Source organism: Maniola jurtina, chromosome 7, assembly GCF_905333055.1.
Source record: "Maniola jurtina chromosome 7, ilManJurt1.1, whole genome shotgun sequence".
NCBI lineage: Eukaryota > Metazoa > Arthropoda > Insecta > Lepidoptera > Nymphalidae > Maniola > Maniola jurtina.
This window is the reverse complement of record NC_060035.1, coordinates 13,067,035-13,092,824: the sequence shown is the minus strand read 5'-3', so window position 1 is coordinate 13,092,824 and position 25,790 is coordinate 13,067,035. Positions and strand designations below refer to the sequence as shown.

General features: G+C 36.1%; 1 protein-coding gene across 3 annotated transcripts in view; it reads right to left on the bottom strand.

The window, feature by feature from the left end:
• LOC123867076 (glutamate receptor-interacting protein 2) overlaps window positions 1–25,790 on the bottom strand; it is a 316,615-nt gene that overhangs the window by 24,525 nt on the left and 266,300 nt on the right. For all 3 annotated transcript variants that reach the window (XM_045908923.1, XM_045908924.1, XM_045908925.1), the window contains one exon: window positions 786–995. In XM_045908923.1, the coding sequence (XP_045764879.1) occupies window positions 786–995 (210 nt within the window). The remainder of the gene's footprint in view (window positions 1–785; window positions 996–25,790) is intronic.

Here is a 25,790-nt window from a genome sequence, read left to right as displayed (position 1 = left end):
CATTTTATCAGGTCGTAAGTATGTCGCTGAATGAAATTGCCTTTTCGTCGCTAACATGACATGTTTCATGTAACACTATTGTGTGACTTCTGGAATGTTTCTCCGTATGAATGGTAACCCACGTCACTTACTGGATAAGCTGTATGAACGATAGAATTTTGGCAAATTAAATTTATTTGGATAACTGCAAAGTATCGCTTTACACGACTTTACGACTTTAAAGTCGCTTCAGTAGGTACTGAGTGAACATACATAGTACAAATTTCGTCACTGGCAGCAAGCAAAACGTGTCTAAGTGGTCAGAGCGTTGGGCACGAATCCAGAAAACGCAGGTTCGAATTCTGCCGGTTCCCAATTTTTGATATGTATCAAAAAAAAAAAAAATTGATATCATTTACTGACCACACCAGAGGTGCTATTGCTGCTTAGGAAGAATCTATGCTTTTTACCAATATTAAGTATCCTATACGCGTTGATAGGCTAGTGGTTAAGACATCCGTTACCTATTCAGAGGTCAGGTGTTCAATTTCAGGCACGCACCTCTAAGTTACTAACTAAGAGTTATAATGCGTTATAAGAAATTAAAAAATTACTTGCTTTAGCGGTGAAGGATATTAGAAATATGCTAAGCGAGCTCTCAATTAAAGCAAGTAATTAATTGCTTAAAACGCACACAACTCTGAAAAGTTAGAAGTCCGTGCCCGGGATCAAACCCCCGACTTCCGATTAGGAGCCAGACGTACTAACCACTAGGCTATCACAGGTTTTTTCTAGTGCATACTTACCATAATTAGGCATATAATACTCCACTTCCAAAGACGCTCTCTCTTCCACATTATCAAGCAACCGTAGCACTTCCTCATTAGTCAACCTCGCTGTCGATATTCCGTTGACGCTGCAGATCCTGTCTCCTGGCGCCAACCTGTCTGACTCGTGGGCGACTGAGTCTTTCGTAAAGCCCACTATTGAAGGTACTACTCCTGGCTCGGAACGACCTGTGGACAAGGAGATTTGAAATTTAGTCATTTTTAGGGTTCCGTAACTCAAAATGAAAAAAGGAACCCTTATAGGATCACAATGTTGTCTATCTGTTTGTCCATCTGTCTATCTGTCCGTCTATGCGTCTGCCCGTCTGTCTGTCAAGAATACCTTGAAGGCACTTCCCGTTGACCTAGACTCATAAAATTTGGCAGGTAGGTAGTATAGCGCAAGTAAAGGAAAAAAATCCGATAAACATGAATTTGCGGTTAGATCACAAAAAAAATGCGTTTCAGTTTTCAAAGTAACATAAATATACTAAGTGGAGTATCATATGAAAGGGCTTTAGTTGTACATCCTAAAACAGATTTTTATTTCTTTTTTGCACAATGGTTTTTGATTTATCGTGCAAAATGTCGGTAAAAATACCCGAGTACGGAACCCTCGGTGCGGGAGTCTGACTCGCACTTGGTCGGGTTTTTTTTTGTTATATCTACAGATAAAGATACCAAATTCATAATAACGTGACTGTAATAGCAAATAAAAAAAACTAGATCAGGCGTTCACAATGTAATAAAATTTCCTTCATAAAAGAATTACGATTGGCCGTAAATAAGGAGTAAGACATAAAATTGTACTTCTTGTCCGCATCGCCTCAATTTAAACTGTATTTTACGTTGTTTTTAACGTTCAGGTGATCTGGAGTAAAAGAGCTAGAAACATTAAAAGAGTTCATCATGATCAACCCATTTCCGCCCCACTACTGAGTACGGGTCTCCTCTCAGAATGAGAAGGGTTTAGGCCATAGTCTGCCACGCTGGCCCAATGCGGATTGGCAGACTTCACACACCTTTGAGAACATGGAGAACTCTCAGGCATACAGGTTTCCTCACGATGTTTTCCTTCACCGTTAAAGCAAGTGATATTTAATTGCTTAAAACGCACATAACTGAAAAGTTAGTGGTGCGTGCCCGGGATCGAACCCCCGACCTCCGATTAGTAGGCGGACGTTCTAACCACTATTAAAAGAGTTATCACATTAAAAGAGTTATCGAGTTTTTATTTAACCTACATTAAATAAGTTTGCTTGAGAAAGGAATGATAGGATTCCCCGCTACCTTGAATAAACTTAAAAAGATCGAGTGCTTGAAAACTTGGCAATGCAAGTAATGCTCCCGGATATATTTTAATAGTTTGTTGTGGGCTCTTCTCAGACCTGGGCGCGTTTGGAACCCACGTAGCTTTAGTATTAAGTTTACGTAATTAATTATCATCTCACAAATCTAACAATTCTGACGATCAAAAGGCGTACAATAAATAGTAGGTATATAGCAATAGTAGACAAACGCAAGACGTTGGGCGAGTTTCCATCCTTATGTCGTCGACATTCCATCCACACGCACAAAACGTTTTGCGTCTTCATTCCTTATACGAATGGCTAAGGTTTGGAATACTCTTCCGTGATCTGTGTTTCCTACCAATTACAATCCGGGTATCTTTAAAACAAGAGTGAATAGGCACCTTCTAGGTAAACGCGTCCTATCTTAGACCACATCATCACTTTCCATCAGGTGTGATTGTTGTCAAGCGCTTACCTATAGTGAATAATAAAAAAAAAAAACAATATTTATTACATATAAGTCCAAAATATTTATGTAGATAAAACAATTACACAAAGACATCTGATATGTAGGTACCTATTTATTTAGTTAGGGTCACATTTCATCTCGCGAAAGGGTTGATGGGCTCTCGGAAGACATCCCGTTTTGCATAACCATCACATATTCATGTTTTTATGGAAGCAAACAACTTTATTTATTCAGGCGAAATCGCTACTTCTTTCTTTTGAATAATCCGGAAATTCGTAACATGGCTAATAAATAATATACCCGTGACTTTGCAAGCGTGGATTTAGGTTTTAGGGTTCCGTACCTCAAAAAGAAAAACGGAACCTTTATAGGATCACTTCGTTGTCTGTCCGTCGTGTCTGTCAAGAAACCTATAGGCTACTTCCCGTTGACCTAGAATCATGAAATTTGGCAGGTAGGTGTGGGTCTTATAGCACAAGTACAGGAATAAATCTGAAAACCGCGAATTTGTGGTTATATCATTTAAAAAAAATTAAAATGTGTTTCAAAGTAAGATAACTATACCAAGTGGGGTATCATATGAAAGGGCTTTGCTCGTACATTCTAAAACAGATTTTTATTTATTTTTTCGTATAATAGTTTTTGATTTGGAATTCCGTCAATTATTTAGATTTTTCGGGATAAAAATTGGCCTATAGATATCTGTTTCCAGGATACAAGCTATCTCTGTTGGTACCTTTAAATCTCATTTCATACAAATCCAGTGGAAAGTCGACCTGCCATGTTATATGAGTGGCAAAATTCCAAAACAAAATTTCCACGCGTGGGATTCTCTGTCAGATATTTCCATGTCCTTATCCTTCATTTTGTTTTATTGACATACATGGTTAATTCAGTAAAGAAACCATTTTTTTTTTTAAATAAAGTAAACGTCACAAATATTAAATATGTACTAGCTGATGCCCGAGACATCTTTCCTTTGGATATAGGCTTTTATAAATTCCTTGGGAATTCTTTAATTTTCTGGGAACGAAAAAAAGTAGCCTATGTGTTAATTTAGGGTATAAATTATCTCCACTCTCAACCAAATCCATCTAATGGTTTTTGCGTAAAACAGTAACAAACATACACACATACACACAAACTTTTCTTCTTTATAATATTAGTATGATGTGAGCGATTAATGCATAGAACTACTTATGCGGTTCTTTAAAACCATAAGATAATTGAATACAGCGCAGTTTCAACTTAAAACTGGCGGAAGCCGTGCCTAGTATTTAAGTAGGTTCAAAAAAGACAAAATTTATGTAGCAATAAAAATGTCACATTAATTACTGACTGTGTTTCGAGAAAACGTAATAATTATTCAGTGGAAATTTCCTGAGCAAAGAAAATTGTACAGAATTTTTTGTTAAACATTAAATTTCGTAAACGTCTAGACAGATTTTATTTCAACGAACCAGCATAAAAGAGAAACCGTTTCGTCAACTCAAGAGACGCAGAGTTTGGCATTTCATTAATTTAATAACAAGACGTGAGTGACTTAAATTACAACTTGAAAAGCCTCTCCGCTTTAATAAATACTTAGCTACTACGTAATTTGTTTCGTATGATACCCACTCAAAAGCTGAATCCATACTAATAGTATAAATGCGAATGTGTGTCTGTCAGTCTAATACGTTTTCATGGCCCATCTGCGGCTCGATTGCGGTAGAGTGACAACTAAGTACAATGTCACGATTGCAATCACCTCTGATTAGTTGACGGTCGCTTACTATTGGTTACAATGCATTGTTGCAACAAGAATACCATAAATTCAGCCAATCACAACGATTGCGATTGCAATAATGATTGATGCAGGTTTTTCGGGATCGACCTTCCATTTAACCAACTCTGACACATGTAGCTTTCATCCAGGGACAGGAATCTACTTTTTCAAGTCAGGTTACTTTTTGTCGCAGAAAATCAAAGAGTTCCCACGGGATTTTTGAGAACCTAAATAGCTTATACTCCAGAGACGGATAGATATAGGCTACTTTTTATCCCGGAATATCTGAGTTCCCACGGGATTAAAGAAAACTGAAACTTGCGTGGACGAAGCCGCGGGCATCATCTAATATTAATTAAACACTTGTAAAGAAAACCACTTTACCCATGGACACCTATTCAGTGCTTTTCTTTAATTTATTAATTTGTCTTTGGTGCTAAGACATATTCTGAAGGCGGTTAGTCTGTGGACTTAACTGTCAAGTGTCACTACTGACAGTTAGGAAAATTGACAGCGGGAGTTTTTGTCGGTGTTTGGAAGTTAACGTATTTTTGTTTTATCATTAGAAAAGATTTGTAACTGAAAATAAAGGCTTTAAATGTTGTTTCTCTGATTACATAGAAACGCAATTGAGTCTTCGTTTCATTTCCCGACTTAAATCAACAATAAAATAACATTATAAAACAACATTTTCTGCACATATTTCACTAAACATGGAACGGTTGCGGTTTGATTTTGTTGTGAAACCAGCAGCGGATGGAAAATCAAACACCATCTGTATAACCTCGATAGCTACACCTACAGGCCAGATATTTGGAATACCTGCCGAGCTTCAACCTGCAAGTTTACACCAAGTAATTACAAATACTTCCAACTATGCCAAGGTAAGAAAATCATTGCTTAAAAGACATCAAACAAGGAAAATATGGATAACCTTGACAGATGATATATCAAAAGTATATTTGGATGAAGAACAAAACTTACAGTTTAATGATTTTTACTTAGAAGAAATTATAGAAAAAACTAATAATCCTGAATCTATACCTAGTGGCTCAAATGGAACGTTGGAAAAACTATTAGAGAAATTGTTGGAAGAAAAATCAACCAAATCTGAAACTCAGAGTTTGGGGAAAATTGCAAAGGACTTTACAATTGAGAAATTCACCGGCAGAAACTCAAATGCTCACCAGTGGATTAAAGATTTTAATAAAGAATGTGAACGTTTCCAGATCAACGAAGATAGAAAGAAAATTGAAATTCTAAAAAATTTTTTGGAAAACTCTAGTGTAGACTGGTACAGTTGCATGCTAATAAAACTTACAGTGGAATCAGAATGGAGCAAATGGGAGAAAAATTTTTGTGAAACGTTTAAAAATAAAGGATGGTCACCCAGTCGATATGCTCTAATTTTCAAATATCAGACAGGCTCGTTACTTGAGTATGCCTTAAAAAAAGAAAAATTGTTACTGGAAGTAAGAAAATCAATTGATACTGGGACACTCATAGACCTTATAGCATTCGGCTTGCCTAATTATGTAGTTGATAAAATTGACAGAGAAACTTTACAAGGAACCGAAGATCTCTACAATGAATTAGGAAGATTGGAACATTTAGTTGGAAAAAATAAATATGATAAAAAAAACACTATATATCCTGATACAAAATCCAAAAAAATTGAGGAAAAAAACCCATGTCAAATCTGTGTCCGTGAAAAAAAAGGGAAACGTTATCACCCTGAGGAAAATTGCTGGTTTAAAGGGAAAAACAAAAATGCAGTTGTAAAAACTGTAAATAACTCAGAATTGGAAATTGAACTGAACGAGGAAAATCCAAAAAACTAGAGGTGCCACCATTAATAAAAGTCAAGTTACTATTAAATGATACTTTAAATGTTTCTGGAATTTATGACTCAGGTTCAAATGTATCATTAATAAATGCAAGATTATTAAAGATATATCCAAACGAAAATACAAGTAATACACAAAAAGTAAACTTGAAGACTATTAATGGTGAGAAGAAAACAAAAGGGATGGTAACACTAAAAATAAAAATCTACAATATTGAAAGAAATATGGATGTTTTTGTAGTCGATAATGAAAATTTTAACTATGATTTTCTAATTGGTTTGGATTGCATAAAAAATTTCAATTTAACACAAAATGAAAAATTAGAGATTATACAATGTAACAATCCAAAAGAAAAAAATGTAACCTCAAATGAAAAGGATACGAAAAACGATAACTACTCAAAAACTGATACTTCAAAGATAACAAATGTCAAAATTCCTGATGTACTAGGTGACAAAAATGAAGGTTTGTTTTTACACTCTGATGTATTAAAGCAAGAAACTAGACACACAAATAAATGTGAAATAAATTTCAATGAACATATAAACTCTGATGGATTTGAAATCTTAGTAAACCATCTAGATTTATACCAACAATCAGAAATTGATAAGTTGATAGAAAAATACAAATCGGTTTTTGCTAAAGATAAATATGATATAGGTACTGTACGAGATTATGAAGCTCATATTGACTTAATGGTAGATAAATATTGCTGCAAACGCCCATACAGATGCACACCTGAAGATAGAAGAGAAATAGAAAATCAAATAGCAAAACTATTAAAAAAAAATTTGATTGAGGATTCGTATAGCCCATTTGCTGCTCCAGTTACTCTGGCATATAAAAAAGAAGATGAAAAAAGAACAAGATTGTGTATAGATTTCAGAGAACTGAACAAAATTGTAGTCCCTCAATCTCAACCTTTTCCTTTGATTGAGGATTTAATGTCAAAAACTGTAAACTGTAACTATTTTTCTACTTTGGACATAAATTCAGCATTTTGGTCAATTCCTTTGAGAATTCAAGATAGATACAAGACTGCATTTGTAACACAGGAGGGCCATTTTCAATGGACTTGTCTCCCATTTGGCCTAAAGACGGCACCAGCCATTTTCCAAAGAATATTGGGAAACATTATTAGAAAGTATGAACTCTCTAATTTTGCAGTAAATTTTATAGATGATATCTTAATTTTTTCAAAAACTTTCAAAGATCATTTATTACATCTATCAAGACTAATGGAGGCAATACTAACAGAAGGTTTTAGACTAAAATTTTCGAAATGTTCTTTTGCAAATAATTATGCCAAATATTTAGGTCACATAATTGAAAACAATTCAATCAGACCTCTGAAAGATTATTTGACCGCTGTGAAGAATTTTCCAGTACCAAAAACAAGGAAAAATATACGACAATTCCTAGGAAAAGTAAATTTTCATCATAAATTCGTACCACATAGTGCAATTATCCTAGATCCGTTACACAATTTACTACGAAAAGATGTGAAATTTATATGGTCTGCAGAATGTCAAGAATCATTTGATAAAATAAAAGCATTACTATGTTCAGAACCAATTCTTAATATCTTTAACCCTGAAAAACCAATAAAGATTTACACGGATGCTAGTATCAAAGGTGTGGGAGCGGTGTTAAAACAAGAAGATAAAAACGGCGATATTAAGCCAGTTGCTTACTTTTCAAAAAAATTAACTGAAACTCAAAAAACTAAGAAAGCAATATATCTAGAATGCCTAGCAATAAAAGAAGCTGTAAAATATTGGCAGCACTGGCTTATGGGAAAAGAATTTACAGTATACTCTGATCATAAACCATTAGAAAATATGAACATTAAAGCTAGAACTGACGAAGAACTAGGGGATTTGATGTATTATTTATCCCAATATAATTTTAAAATTAAATATAATCCAGGAAAATCAAACCAAGAAGCAGATTGTTTAAGCAGAAACCCAGTTCTAGAACCCAACGAAAATAATGAAGATTTTTTAAAAGTAGTAAATTTAATAACCCTAGAAGATATAAAAAATGACCAACACTCAAATCTAGATCCACAAAAAGATAAACTTATATTTGAAAATGGAATTTATTACAAAAACAATAGAAGAAGGAAAAAAATCATACTATCAGAGGAACTTAGCAAAACTCTGATAAAAGACGTCCATGACACTTATTGCCACATTGGGAGGACTCAGATGATAAGTAAAATAACACCATTTTACACAGCAAAGAATATCATCGCAAGCATAAAAAAAATTTGTGATGAATGTGAAATTTGTATAAAAAACAAATCAAGGAGGAAGTCAAAATATGGCTTAATGTCACATTTAGGTCCAGCAACACGTCCGTTTGAAATTGTCTCTATTGATACAATTGGAGGCTTTGGAGGATCACGGTCAACAAAAAAATACTTACACCTTCTGGTCGATCATTTCACAAGGTATGCCTATATATTCACATCAAGAAACCAAAGCTCCACAGATTTTATTAAGCTAATAAAAAATGTGACACAAAGCTATAATATAGATATGGTATTAACGGACCAATACCCTGGTATAAACTCCAAAGAATTTAAAGAATTCCTGAAGAACGAAAGCATAACAATGATTTTCACTGCTGTGGATTCACCATTTTCTAATGGACTTAATGAAAGGCTAAATCAAACTTTAATCAATAAGATAAGATGCAAAATAAATGAAAGTGATAAAAAAATAGCATGGACTACTATTGCACAAAAATGTGTAGGAAAATATAATGAAACGGAACATACAGTTACAAAATTTGCTCCAAAATACCTCTTAGAAGGCGAAAATGTAAACATTCTACCACTTGAATTAAAATCAAGATGTACAAAAGAAGATCTGAAAAGAGACAGACAACTAGCTTTGGAGAACACGATAAAATCTCACAATTATAATAAAAGAATATTCGACCGTCATAGAGAAGAATATAAATTGGATGTGGGAGATAGAGTCTATGTGGAAAACGGAAATCGGCTAAATAGGAAGAAAATGGATGAATTGAGGATTGGTCCATACACAATTCTGAAGAAAATTTCAAATTCAATCTATGAAGTTGACACCGGACGCAAGAAAGCTGAATCAAATCTTTACCACATTACAAAACTGTCTCCAGTGTTTGATAATAACTGAACAATTACATACGTTATCACATGCAATTGTTACTCTGATGGGGGTGGAGATGTAAAGAAAACCACTTTACCCATGGACACCTATTCAGTGCTTTTCTTTAATTTATTAATTTGTCTTTGGTGCTAAGACATATTCTGAAGGCGGTTAGTCTGTGGACTTAACTGTCAAGTGTCACTACTGACAGTTAGGAAAATTGACAGCGGGAGTTTTTGTCGGTGTTTGGAAGTTAACGTATTTTTGTTTTATCATTAGAAAAGATTTGTAACTGAAAATAAAGGCTTTAAATGTTGTTTCTCTGATTACATAGAAACGCAATTGAGTCTTCGTTTCATTTCCCGACTTAAATCAACAATAAAATAACATTATACACTTATAATATACAAAGCAATTAATTATCAACTTCTCAGTAGATGATAGGTCTTTTGAATCTGCAAATTTTGTGATCAGTCAGTGTGGCTAATTTAGTTTTACACAATTTCTAAATTTAAGTTGTAAACCCCCCCCCCCCCCCGTGTTTTTAACCCCCGAAAATAGGGGTGTTATGACGTGTGTATCTGTCTGTGGCATCGAAGCTCCTAAACTAATGGTTTGCAAGGAGGCTTGATCGAGAGTGTTCTTAGCTATAATCGAAGAAAATCGGTTCAGCCGTTGGAAAGTTATCAGCTCTTTTCTAGTTTTCTTATAGAGGTTTTTGTGTCGGGGGTTTTTAATTAATAAATATTATTACACAGATAAGTGTAGTTGCATTTTGAAAGATAAATTACACGAACACAAGGCAAATAGTGTTGCAATAGCAATGTAGGTATTACATTTACTGGACCTTCACAAACTGGAAGGCTGTCCGACAAAACTTCCAATACATTTAGATTTAGATATTTCCTACCATGTAGTTTAAAATCGAGCCAAATTGAAAATTGAAACCGTTAGCGTAACGAATTGAAAACGGATATCCGACATGTAAAACATGTTGTCAAACAAATCGATGAACGGTAAAGTGCCAATACATGCTATACAATGCTTGTTATATTAGACTAAATCACCGATATTACGTGATCGTTACGTTGTGAACACGCTTTGGATGTGGACCAAATAACGTTATGTTTGCACACCGATATACGGCGATCATTGCCTGTGCATACCATCCAATGCTTATTGTATAGGACGCAATCACTAATATTACGAGGCTGTTACACTGTGAGCGAGCTTTGGATGTGTACCAAATGGCTTTGTCGAACGGGGCTTAAAGCCGTTGCGACCACAAACTGCCCTGAGAATAAAATGTTGCCTCGATATTGCACGGCTCCCCCAGCGCGCCGTTTAAATGCTGAAAAATGAACCAAATAGCAAGAAAAATATAATTGAACCTGGGTAAAGTAACAAGTATATTATTGTATTGGCATATTATTGTAAATTGTACATTTGAAAAGAACAACCGCCGAGTTTCTTGCTGGTTCTTCTTGGTAGGAACGGCATTCCGAACCAGTGGTAGATTATTTTGGCGATTCAAAAGCACTTGTAAAAATTTAATTGAATAAAAATAATTTGAATTTTTTTTTTAAGTAGTTACTGTAGTAGTGCTTTTGAATACAAAACACAAAATCTGTAGTGGATAGGGTCAAAAAGTTTACGAAAAATATTACTTATGTCGAATGGTCGCTATAATAGGCCTAATATGAAAGTTCAGTCATCCAGTGGGCGATATAATTATTATAATGAGGTAAATTTTGTAAGTTAGTTTGTAGGGAGTAATCTCTGGAACCACTCAACTGATTTTGAAAATTCTTTCACCAATAGTAAGCTACATTATTCCTGAAAGGCATAGGCTATATTTTTTGTTTTTTTTTTTTAAATAGAGATTCCTACGAAAATGTGTAAAGCTAGGGCGGATCACTAGTTGTATTATACAGTGTGTAACCAAAACGCTAGCAAAAACTTAGCGTTATTATTATGCTACCTTAACACAATCCAATGCCAATAACCATTTGCCTTATCTTGTAGTTTTAGTGATTTAGTATTTTTCAAACCCGCATTGTATAGCGTGCTAAACTCGGGTCAATGTCCCATCTACGACGCGGCATTGACTTCTAGTGGGCTATTTACCGAACATTCGTTGACCTCTAGCGTCAGTCAGATGTTTTATTTGCAATATATTGTAAACTTTCGAAAATACTGAATTTTATGAATTTTTTTTTCGTAGTTTTTCTAGTTCCGGTTACAACCCTGTATAGTGTGATTCTTTTATCTGTTTGTAGTAGTGGTACACGTCATTGATCTCAAGGCCCCATTCGCACGAGAGTTTTTTTAACGTCCGTTAAAAAATCGTTCAAATAGAACAAATGCATTCCCAAGTATCTGTTCACACGTCAACGCTTTTTTAACGCGTACTTTGTATTATCAGCGCAACGTCGGGTTTTAACGCAACGCTTTTTTAACGCTCGTGCGAATTAGGGCTTATCTATCTATACATATAATAAAATTGTAGAAAAGTGGTGTCTGTACAATGGAAATATATAAAAAAAAAAGTAGCAGGGGTTGTTATTATATCGATGCCGAACCCGAAATTGTAATTAATTTTTTTTTTGTCTGTTTGTCTGTTTGTCTGTGTTTGTGCATGCTAATATCAGAAATGGCTTATTCGATTTAGATACGGTTTTCACTAATATATTGTAGTAAGCTTCACTTAACATTTAGTGTTTATTTCATGTCAATCGGTTCATAAATAAAAAAGTTATGTCAATTTAAAGAATCACGGCGAACATTTTTAACATACATGCTGCCCGAAAAGTCACTATTCCACGCGAACGAAGTCGCGGGCACAGCTAGTTATCTATTTTTGACTTTTGGCATAATAGGAATGGAAAACACGCCTAATAACAGCAAACAGCAGAGTTACGATGGCGACCAATATTAGCGCTTAATGAGCGCTAATTGCCCGTTTGCTCCCTAATAGGCCATACGGGCCGCGAATTGGGAGCATAATTACATTATTTCCCATGTATTGTGTGCTGGAACATGCTGCAATATGATTTTAATCAAGTCATTCGGTACTTCATTATTTCTGAAAGCCATGCCAATTGCCAAACGTCACAGTTAAATAAGAGTAAAATCAGCAATGGTAATTTTATAATTATACTAGGTGACCCGGTAAACTTTGTACAACCTGAAATTTATTTGATTGTATAACTCATAAACGATTTTAATCCTAAGCAGCCTTTTTTTATAACAAAATAGCGAGCAAACGAGCAGGTGGATCCACATGATGTTAAGTGATTACCGCCGCTCATGAACATTTGCAGCACCAGAGGTTGCCGGCCGTTCAGAAATTTGTTGGTCGGCCCCTTGGATAACCCCATTTAGTAATCTAGTGGGATGGGAGTTGATTCCACAGTTTGCATGTGCGTGGGAAAAAAGGATCTGGCGCAACGGGCGGTCGAAGTGCATCAGGTCCAATTGCTTGCTTAGTGGCCTGCTTTTCCTGCATGCTAAGCAGTGGGAGGGCAGAAGGTGCATATCGCTGCTGCACATTGTACCATGCAGATTTATCTGCTTTAGATGATATTACTTGTAAATCAAAGAGTTCTCACGGGATTAAAAAAAACCTGAATCCACACGGACCAGCGATGTAAATGTAAATTCATGTCAGTGACACGGACGAACTCGTGGGTTTGTACAATGATCATTTTCCAATTAAAAAAACATTTATATTTTAAAAAGCTCAAATCGATTTAAAAAGATTCAATAACATCAGCAATCAGTAGTAACTTCAAGATCTTTTGTGTGAGATAAAAGAACTTTTTCTTTTCTCGATATCGTCCGGTCTCAACAATTCCAGTTCCTTACAATAAAAAGCTGGCTCACTGGCTCACTTTTCTATTGAGCACATATTACACTGACTCATGAATGACATAATAGTTCCTATCTCTTCCCGATGCAGCCTGATTTACACAACAAACGTTGTAGTTGGAGATATGGTGGGATATTTTGAACAGGTGCTTGATTACATATGCGAGTACCGCAGCGACAAAAGGATCGTTGACCATGGGCCTCATAAGAAAGCTCAGAGACACTCGAGAGACTCGGATATCTGTAGAAGAACTATAATAACTACTAGCTGACGCCCGCGACTTCATCCGCGTGGATTTAGGTTTTTCAAAATCCCGTGGGAACTCTTTGATTTTTCGGGATAAAAAGTTGCCTATGTGCTAATCCAGGATATTATCTATCTACATTCTGAATTTCAGCCAAATCCGTCCAGTGGTTTTTGCGTGAAGGAGTAACAAACATACACACACACACACACACACACACACATACAAACTTTCGCCTTTATAATATTAAGTGTGAAGTGTGATAGTGTGATATTACATAGCTCAACAGTTTGTGAAGCTGAAGTAGCACATAAAACAAGGCTGGAGGGGTCCCCGGGTCATGATACTAGCACAGGAGGATCCTAACAATTATTACTACAAATGAATGACCAAATTGGCTAACTCAGATAGATCAGAGCAGACGACATCAAATGAGTCGCATGGACCCGCTGGATTCAGGCGGTGCAAGACTATGAAATGTGTAAGTACTTACAAGAGTGCTTTGTCCAACAGTGGACGACTATTCGTTGATGATGACGACGAAGACTGAATAGTACGACTCTTGCAGCTATTCCCACCATGATACATTGCTTGCAGTACAGCCGTGGTCATAGTACCTAATATGCTCTCAGTGAAAATGTGTGTGACGTCATCAGCAAGCTGCATCGGTCGCATCGAAGAAATGATGATGTCCAGAAGACAGGATACACTAAAAATACCTCTGTTCATGCATTTTACGGCACTATCGTTTCTGCTCGCGTCACACTAACTTTCAGTAAAAGAAAGAAAGAAAAAAAGATAAATGTTTATTTTCGAAAGCTGTGCTACACATTTCCAGTTATACTTACGGGTTAGGTTATCCCGGTGCCTCTAATACTTGAGCATTAAAGTCAAAAGACCTCAAGCAAAAGTACTACATCGTGCGCCTCTTGCGGCCGCGCTTGTACGTGATCTCCTATTACATTTCCCACCAGCTCTTTGCCTAGTATCTGACACACATCTTAAAATATTCAGGTCGCAACCGCATTTGCATTTGAAACGATACCCGTACTGATGCATTGATTGCAGTATAACCGGGATCATAGAAATGTACTGTCAGCTGAACTATTATTTGTTGCTGCGATTGACCCTTTGTCACGTATGGAGGTAATTTTGAATTGTTCACACTGAATTTGTCATGCATATGCGTTACTAGATACCTATGTTTAAAAATCCCGTTGGACCATGGATTTTTACGGGATAAAAACTAGCCTGTGACGTGTTAATTCAAGGTAGCTCCGTCCTTTCAACTAATTCCTTCCAGTAGGAATTGCGCAAAGAGAAATATACACACACACACACACACACACACAAAATCCCATGGGAGCTCTGTGATTTTCAGGGATAAAAAGTTACCTATGTCATTTTCTGGGATGCCCCTGTGCCTCTGTGCCCATACAAATCGGTTAAACGGATGGGCCTTTAAGAATCGTGGGAATTCTTTGATTTTCCGGGATAAAAAGTAGCCATGTCCTTCCCCGGGATGTAAGCTAATTCTGTATCATTAATTAAAATCGGTTATATTGTTGGGCCGTTAAAAGCTAGCAGACAGACAGACACGTTTGCATCTATAATATTAGTATGGAGGGATTGTCCTGCTCTTCGATTAGATGCGATTAGATTTAGATCGATAAATTGTAATGAAATAGAACAAAGTAGAAGAGAAAGTGGATTGTCTAACACCGATCGCCATTTTGTATCAGAATGCATTAGAGCTAAGCACGTTCTCGAATCTATAGGACAATTTATTTAGAGAGACTGTTTCATTGGCACAGACATAAGACCAATTTTTTCTTTTTATTGAAAATCTATACTAATAAATAAAACTGTAATACAGTAAAACTTAAAGCTAGCTTTGTCTAATTACTATACAAATCAGGCCCGCGTGGAATGGTGCCAAGAATACTGGCTGCATTTCAGCGCTGGACAGCCAGGCTAATTTGTTGCGCAAAAAGACAGAAAGGCAGACAGACAGACAAAAAAATGCTCCTATAAGTGTTCCGTTTTTCTTTTTTAGGTACGGAAATCTAAAAATAAAAAAAAGCCTACAACATGACTACCACCCAAATAAAGTAGTATAATGATTTCTGAGTTCCAAGTTTCTAAATGCTCAAATCTCGTTAGAATTGTTACATCATCCCGAGTAACACTGGATTTTATTTTTGGAAAAATTAAATATGGCCGGGCAGTCATGATTTTAAATTTTGTTAATTAAAACTTGTTTCACTCTCTGATCTTTTGCAATTTTTTTAGGGATCAGATAATTAATTCAATAGCCTTGTCTGATATCTGCGCCAGCCTTCAAAGGAACGTGAACTATCTTTAATTCAACGAATCCACTTAGCCAATGTTCTTTCTGAGAGAGCATTTACAATTTGATCTGAACGACTTTTAAGTGTTAGCCTCGCATTTATCAGCAGTTAGGCACTTTCAGGGCATCATCATCATCATGATCAACGCATCGTCGGTCTACTAGTGAGTACGGGTTTCCTCTCAGGATCCGCCTCTGAACCCAGTTAAACGACTTCCTTGTTTTAATGTTCCTTTACTACGAAATCATAGTAAGACAAAAAACTATTGCCCAAAAAAAATGAGTAAAATGAAGGCATTTATCAAAAATCTGCTACCGTTCCATCAGTAGTGATTCATTGTAACGGATTGCGGAAATCCGACGGCCATCAGAACGCCAGGAATATTCTATGTCAAAAGAAAAAAATCTTCTTTATGGTCGAATTCCTCATTGCTGGGAGTCGTGACTCCTTTCACTTAATCACATAATGACAAGAGTTTTCTTGTAATGCGGTGGGTTGCCAGATCTTTTCGCATACAACTCACTAAGAGAACGAGATTTCGATTCTTAGGTAAGTTTTACAGCTATTATCAGATGTTAGTGATAATAATCGGGACCGACGGCTTAACGAGCTCTCCTAGGCACGGAGGAAACGAAAAGGCCAAATACTTAACCCATCCGGTTAACGACGGGGGTCAACGTTGCTTAATAATTGCAATCGATTGATGTGCGTTGTCACAACTAGGCCACACTATGGCCCAAAAAAAAATGGATAAAATGAAGACATATTTTATAAAAAAATATTTAGTTGCCGTTCCACCAGTAGTGATTCATCGTAACGGATTGCGGAAATCCGACGGTGATCAGAACGCCGGGAATATTCTATGTCAAAGGAAAAAGATTGATGATCTTAATTTATTTAAACGTCTCCATAAAGGTGGCTTCCCACATGGCGTGATATTCTAATTGAATATTTTTTAATTTTTTTTACAATCTTAATCTAGGTTATTGAACGCATTATCATCCTTTGATAAATACAAAACCCAGATAATTCAGTGAACACTTTTATTAACGTAAATTAAATACATAGATCGTCAAATTAACAAACAAGCTCTCTCTCCTGATCTACGAACTAGAATGAATGCTCAATGCTCCGTTTTCCTTTTCCCCTCACAAATTTATCACTCTCCCCACTTTTGCCCACAATCTATTCGTCCGAGAGAGTTCTACGTTCTGATTGGCCAAAGAATTTGCGTGGCAAACAGGATTATTTTAACTTGGCCAATCAGATCCTAGTTAATGTTGCCACTATAAAACTCACAGATTATACAAAAATATTGCGAATGCCGTGCTACAGAATATAAAATTGTAAAAATCATGACATTCGGCCATCCGCTTTTGTGCAACCTCCCGGTGTACAATAATATATTTATGAAACCTAGCTTTATTACATCAATACTCGGTTATCGGTATAGGAACAAAATTGATTAAATAGTTCCTAACAATTAATTAACTTATAATTTTAAACATCAACACCTATAGTTACATTTTTGTAAACACAAGAAAATTATTCATACAGCAAATCACAAATCGGAAAATCTCACAAAAAAAAAATATCAATTAATAACTCCTAAATAACAATTTAACTTATCATGTTAAACACCAACATTTATAGTTCAATTTTTGTAAGCATACAATAACTATACATACAAGCAAATCACACATCAGGAAAAACAATAAAAATAATAAAAAAATCATGACATTCGGTTTCTTAACAACTATTATTTCTTTACAATTTTGATTACTGATCAACCGTTACGTAACCAAGACTGCTGTTGCAACACAGATAATGGGATATTATCATCAGTGTCGTCGTCAGAAGACTCAATTGAATCATTACTCATCTTGTTCGACTTAAGTTCTGGAAGGCTAATATTTACCCATGGCCTTATTCGGTCTGCTGCAACAACAGTCTGGAACGGTTTAGTTTTTTTATCAAATCCAGGAATAGTACCAATTTTATATCTATCATTTCCTATAACTTGAACAATTCTGTATGGTCCTATAAATTTTGATAACAATTTTGTGCTATTGCCCTTATTGTAGTAATTTGTTCTAGTTATCTTAATAAGGTCACCCTCTTTAAAAACAGCAGCAGGAGTTCGTCCCGAATCATGGTATTGTTTCTGTTTGATCTGACAATCTTTGATATTTGTGCTTACTTCGTTTCTTAATGATTTGATATCAGTCGGTAACATGTTCGAACTAACATCAAGCTTATTTGACAAACTGTCTTGAAGTCTACATCCAAACAAAACTTCTGATGCCGTTTTGCGAGTGGAAGCATTTATGGTGTTGTTAATACCCCATTGTATCTGACCCAGCTGCGTGTCCCAATCACGATCATCTTTACACGTATTGCTCTTAGCTAATGCATTTAATATGGTCTGATTGAAGCGTTCGGCTTGACCATTGGATCGTGGACATGCAACTGCATTTAGTACGTGCCTGATACCATGAAGTTCACAAAACTTTTTAAAATCTCTTGAGGTAAAAGAAGTACCCCTATCTGAAATAATTCGAGTGGGTAGCCCGAAATCATAAAATATGCTTTCAAGTACCCTTACAGTACTTTTGGTTTTAGTATCTTTAACAGGTTTTACAAAAACATACTTGGTGAACCCGTCAACTATCGTCAAAATGTAGGCATTCCCTTTCCTGCTTTTCACAAATGGACCGAGGTGGTCGATATGAATCGTATGAAAGGGGATGTCTGCCTTTTGAATCGGAAACAAGTAACCAGCCTTTTGCTTAACAGTACTATCCTTATGGTATGCACAGTGAATACATGATCGAACATATTTTTTTACGAATTTGCGTAATTTAGGAAACCAATATAAAGCCTGAATTTTGTCAACAGTCTTAGCCTCACCTAAGTGTCCGATATCATCATGGTTAGCTTTGCACACTTGAAACCGGGCACCACGAGGAACCACAAGACATAACTTATCTTTGACTCTCCTGTGCAATTTATGATCCTTGACAACAAAGTTCTTTCTAATGTCTTTTGATTCCTCGTCGTTCTCAGGTTTCAAGATTTTTATGATACGGTTAATTTCTGGGTCTGACATCTGCATGGTTAAGAGCCAATTCTCCGTACTGATATTATATACCGTTAAAGAGGGTTCCTCATCTACCCCGGGCAACTTAGAGTTTCGGCTTAATGCATCAACGTGAGCCATCTGTACCCCTGGTCTATATTCGATCTCAAAGTTAAATTCGCTTATTTGGAGCCACCACCTAGCAATTCTTGGGACGAGATCACGCTTGGTTAATGTTGTACGTAAAGCGTGACAGTCTGTAACTACTTTAAACTTGATTCCCATTAAATACACCCTAAATTTTTTTAGAGAGCACACTATAGCCAGAGTTTCTAACTCATAGGAGTGTAAATGTCGTTCTTCAGCAGTAGTTTGTCTGCTGAAATACGCCACTGGTTTTAGGACTCGCGGGTTTTCTTGCCATTGTAACAGTATTCCGCCTATTCCTAATGCACTGGCATCTGTATGAAGTTCAGTGTCTAACTTGGGATTGTAGAGAGATAATATGGGGCGTTCTATAAGCCTATCCTTGAGAGAATTAAACGACCCCGCTTCTACTTCGGACCATTTAAAAGGAGTATCTTTTTTTAATAGATTTGTTAGGGGTCGTGCAATTTCACCGAACCCCTTAACAAATTTTCGGAAATAGCCTGCTAAACCAAGAAATTGTCGAACCTCATGCACTGTTTGAGGCACCGGAAATTCCTTCACGGCCTGGATTTTAGTAACATCGGGTCTTATTCCATTAATTGAAATTTCGTAACCCAGGTAGTTTATAGAGCTATCAAAGAATCTACATTTGGACAATTTTAGAGTTAACCCATAATTTCGAAATAGTTGAAGAACCTCTTCCAGTCTTTGGAATCCCTGTTCAAGATTTTCCGATGGCACCAGAATATCGTCTAAATACGCTAGCGCCGAGTCAAAACGGCGTGATCCGAGCATTTTATTGATGAACCTCTGAAACACCGCCGGTGCATTAGCTAAACCGAACGGCATACGTTTAAATTCATAATGGCCGTCTGGTGTTACAAATCCAGTATAACGACGACTTTCTGGCGCCATCGGTACCTGATAATAGCCAGAGGCTAAATCTAACGACGTAAAATAGCTATTGCCACTGAGATTACTTAACTGATCTTCTATTAACGGGAGCGGGAAGCTATCTTTTTGAGTTTTGTTATTGAGGGCCCTAAAATCAACACATAGTCTTTGCTCGCCTGTTTTCTTCCTAACCAGTAGTACAGGGCTCGCAAAATCTGATTTCGATTCTTGTATGATTTCATTTTGTAAAAGATCCTCTACAATTTCACGTACTTGTTGTCTTTCCGGGTGTGAGAGCCGGTAAGGGCGGTATACTACAGGTCTGTTGTCCGTCACGTCAATAGTCATCTCAGTATCTTTTGTTAGTCCAATCTCGCTAAGATTCATCGCAAAACAGTCACGATATGACTGCAACAAATTATACAATCTATCCAAAGTGTCTGCATTAACGTCCTTTCCAACTCTTATTTCCGCGCGGTTTAGTGGTTCTAACGTGGAAACATCTTTAGTGATTCTATTCACATTACAAATAGCTTTTTCTACCAAAGGCGTGACCCTAGCCACCAGAGTTTGTGAGACTATACGCAACGCGTCGGATTTTAAATTTGACACTAATAAATGCCCCTTGCCCTTGTTAATTCGGTAAGCTCCCTGGTGCATATGGTACTCTCTTCCTGGTTCTGCGCAACTATACCCTTCTATATAAACATCACCACTGTAACTAGGATCTTCAGTACACACTTCAACTAACCCAATTCTTTGTACTTCTGTAGAACCCACAGTTTTTAACTTAATTGGTTGACTATCTTGTTGAAAAATGTCTTTACAGGGATTGTTAAAGAAAATCAACTTATTAGAATCTTTTAAAACTGTTACGCATGGTAACTCCGTGAAGTCTTGGCCAATTAGTAGAGGAGTACGCAAGAAATTATCGTTAACTACAAGTACTTCAATACAAGCTGCAACATCGTCGAGTTGTAACGAAACTGAACTTCTATACAAAGGGGAAACGGAAGAATTACCGAAGCCCTTAATTACCGGTAGGTCATTGACAAATTTTGGCAAGTTCAGTTCTTGAGCAACGGATTCGCGAAGCAACGTACACTCGCTACCGAAATCAATAAAAGCAATATGGTCACTCCCATTAACGTTAACCTTTTTACAGAATTTATCATCTGGGTGACAATTAGTGGATATCGTAAAAGTCTTTCGAACATCTTGTTTTACTTTATTTTCACCTGCCTGACGGGGTAAACTCAATGGACTTAGTTGACAGCTGACTGAATCGTGACCAACCCTAAAACATTTCTGGCACTTAACTAATGGTTTTGGACATTTCTGGAAGGAATGTCCCCTAGTTCGACAATTGTAACACAAGACGAACTTATCACTATCACGAGCGACGGGATTAGATTGGTTTCCATCAACACGCTTTTTAACAAGGTTATCACTAGTAGGTCGCTGAGAATTCAAAAAGAACAATAGATCCTCAGGTTCACTACAATTCAATGCTTGCGCGCCATTTCGAACCGAGTTATCGTAAATACCATAAACAACACAGTCTACTGCTTTTTTACCCGTGATTTCGCAGCGATTTATCAGTGTTAATTTGTCATAAAAGTATTCTTTTAAACTTTCGTTACTTCGTGAAGTGCGTGCAAGCATTTCCTCCAAAAGCCGACCGTAATTTTGTTCGTTCGGAAATGCCTTTCGAAGTTTTTCTTGCCATTCGTCCCAAGTGTAATTGACGGAAGGCAAAGCCTCGAACCATTTTTTTGCAAGGCCCACAAGTTTTTGTAACGCAAAATGTACGGTTTGCTTTTGGTCCCATTCATAAATACTAGCACATTCTTTAACTTTTCTTATCCAACTATCTATAGTTTGCGTTGTGCTAGACGGGTCAAATTCCGGAATCACATTAACATGATTGCTGTACAAAATTTTGCTCTTGTCAGTCTTAGGTTGCATTGACTTTATAAGGTTAAGTACCTCGTCTGTTGTGAAGCTCGTTGCTGGCGCCATTGGTTGCTGCTCAGGCTGCTGTGACGACGAGGTGGGCAATGCTGGAGGTATGAGAACCTCTGACGCGTGCCCCAAGGCACTGGTCTCAATCTCCTCGATCGTCCATGATGGAGAGACGCACCTGCGTGCCTTGCGGACACGCCTCTCAGGCGGCGATGGAGATCGCTTCCTCAAGCGCTTGCCCCCACGCCGTTTGTGTCCCCGACTGGCTCGTTCCATGTTCTCGACAGAAAAATAAGCAACGTTAGTAAAGTGTTCCTTAAATTCATGGTGATACTAATGACTATTAATGAATTTTGCTTTCAACCAAAAAGGGGTAGTAAAATAATTTGACCGCTATTATTAGCCGAATTATCTTAAATGTATTGATAATATATTATGGAATTCTATGAACTGTCTCTCAACTAACTGTAAATCAATAAATATACACAGTACTTTTTTGTGACACACATAACCAGACACGTGGAACACCTAACTGTCCTTGCAGTATCAAATAATCGAAACACGTGTTGTTAGAATCCCCTTTTATATATATATATATATATATATATATATATATATATATATATATATATATATGTTTTTTTTTTTTAATATATATATTTTTTTAATATATATTTTTTTTCTTAAATATTTTTTTTTATTACTTTTTTTTTATATATATATATCTTTTTTAATTGTTTTTTTTTTATTTTTTTTATTTTTTTTTATTTTTTTTTTTATTTTTTTTTTTTTATTTTATTACTTTTTTTTATATATAATATATGTATATATATATTTTTTTAAATATTATTTTCATTTTTTTTTTTTTTAATATCTATAATTTTTTTTTTTTTTAATATCTATTTATATCTATTATGTATATATTTTTGACGTCAAAAGTCAGAAAACATTTATAATATCTATAACACTAAATTCAAATATTAAAATAGTATAGAATAGCCAGTATTTATCACTATTAGTAAGTATCTTATAACATGCAGCACACATAACTGCGCTCGCGGCTTACATAACCGCTCCTGCAGTACATAACTGCGCTTGCGGCACACATAACCGCACTTTACGGCACACATAACCGCACTTTACGGCACACATAACCGCACTTTACGGCACACATAACCATACTTTACGGCACACATAACCATACTTTAGTTAGCACTCTCTTTAAAACTACTTAGTTTCTTTTGTAGGGACTTAATTTCATTGTTTTGAATTTGGATTGGATTGCGTAGGCAAGTCTGTTATGTGTGTCAACAATAATTGCTTGATCATTACATCAATACAAGTGTAAATTAAAAATTTATAACACCCCCGACAAGTGAAAGTTACAGTAACTAGAAAAGAGCTGATAACTTTCAAACGGCTGAACCGATTTTCTTGGATTATAGCTAAGAACACTCTCAATCAAGTTACCTTTCAAACCAAAAAAAAACTAAATTAAAATCGGTTTATTAGTTTAGGAGCTACGATGCCACAAACACACAGATACACACGTCAAACTTATAACACCCCTCTTTTTGGGTCGGGGGTTAAAAATGAAATTAAACCAAAATTAATAACTTCGTACACTTTAAATCATCGGCGACTGCCATATTTGAATAAAAAAAAACTTAAATTAATTTAAAACTACCTGCACAGTCAAGCAAGAGATAATAATAACACCCAAATAGTATTTTTTTTGTAGGAATTACTATTCTTAGGACTTGGACTTAGGATTTGGAGAATTCGAAAAGCAAGGGTATGCAGAAATAATCGCTAAGTAACATTATCAGGGAGTAGCCCTGATCAAATGCTACCCGCAACTAATCAGATAAACATTGTCATGGAGTAGCCAGACCAAATGTAAATCCAATTTATCTGCACATCTAACTACTTGGGATTAAATATTTGAGAATTCGAATATCGAAGGAATGCAGAAATAATCGCTTAGTAACATTATCAGGGAGTAGCCCTGACCAAATGCTACCCGCAATTAATCAGATAAACATTGTCATGGAGTAGCCAGACCAAATGTAAATCTAATTTATCTGCATATCTAACTACTTGGGATTAAATATTTGAGAATTCGAATATCAAAGGAATGCAGAAATAATCGCTTAGTAACATTATCAGGGAGTAGCCCTGACCAAATGCTACCCGCAATTAATCAGATAAACATTGTCATGGAGTAGCCAGACCAAATGTAAATCCAATTTATCTGCATATCTAATTCTATTCTATTTCGTTATTTTACTATTTGAGGGTTATGGGTAGTTACAAAATTATGTAGTTTAGTATATCGAGAAAAAAATAAATAAAATACACACCTTAATATGTGGGACTGCAGATCTCGTACCACTTCTGAGTTTTGATAAATACAAAACCCAGATAATTCAGTGAACACTTTTATTAACGTAAATTAAATACATAGATCGTCAAATTAACAAACAAGCTCTCTCTCCTGATCTACGAACTAGAATGAATGCTCAATGCTCCGTTTTCCTTTTCCCCTCACAAATTTATCACTCTCCCCACTTTTGCCCACAATCTATTCGTCCGAGAGAGTTCTACGTTCTGATTGGCCAAAGAATTTGCGTGGCAAACAGGATTATTTTAACTTGGCCAATCAGATCCTAGTTAATGTTGCCACTATAAAACTCACAGATTATACAAAAATATTGCGAATGCCGTGCTACAGAATATAAAATTGTAAAAATCATGACAATCCCAAGAAAACGCCTACCCTTATGTGATTAATGGAACGGGGTTACGGCCCTCAGACAAGAGGGATATATTATATTCATGGGTATAATATTCTTGCTGTATCTATCTAATACTCTAACTCGTACCTACAATCGTGAAACGATAATATTAATATGGAATACCTACTGCGCAGGTTCTTTTTGAGGTCATAATAATTATGTACTGTCCCATGGACCATAGATTTAAAGCACTTTAGGTCCACGGACGCTGAACTGGCTGTCATTTTTCGTTTGAAAGCGGCTAATTCCAAAAACTAGTTACTGAGTGATCGCCAAAAAACGAGGGCAATTTTTAAGACTGGTGTTTTCAGCGCTGTTTAAAATATGGCAGCAGTTTGATAGTCCTACGACACTGAGAAAAGAATTTGCAGGCGTTGTACGAGTTCCTATCGCAAAACCATGCATCGTGGGAAGCTACCCTAAAATATAAACGGCCGTGGTCACGCTCGTGTGTTTCAGGCTTAACACAGACTTTTTATTTTTTACCATATTATATTATGTGTATTTGTAAAATTTTAAAGTGTTTTTTTATACGTTAGCTAAAAAGGATTTGGTAGCCGGCTGATTTTTAATCCCCTGTTAGAGAGGTCATGAAATTGCAATGCGCTCGTTCGAAACACTCTCTGTGAATATCTGTATTTCGTATTATATTTACATTGTATTTCATTGCATTAGTAATATATTGGATGCCTTTCTACGATTAAATGCTGAAAATTTGTCAGTTTCAGTAATAACACTTTTTTTTTAAATTAGGTACGTTTAATGAAAACTGCCATACCCGTTCCCGGTTAGCCCTCTTCCGTCTTCACAGCAACATCACTTACCACCAGGTGAGATTGCACTCAAGGGTTTTAACAGTATCTGAATATAAAACCTATAAGATGCCTATTCACTCTTGGCTTGAAGGTACTTAGGGTTATACGTGGCAGGTTACACGGACTGCATTTTATAACATTGCGTTATGGATTCACCAGTCTTTACCTAATCTCCTCAAGCCCAGCTATCACTTGCTTCGAACTGAGCTGCTGAATTAAAGATAGCACACGTCCCGGCAGCGAGCGATTCACTAACTTGACTTACAAGTACAACTTGACAATTTATTCACACCTTACGAAA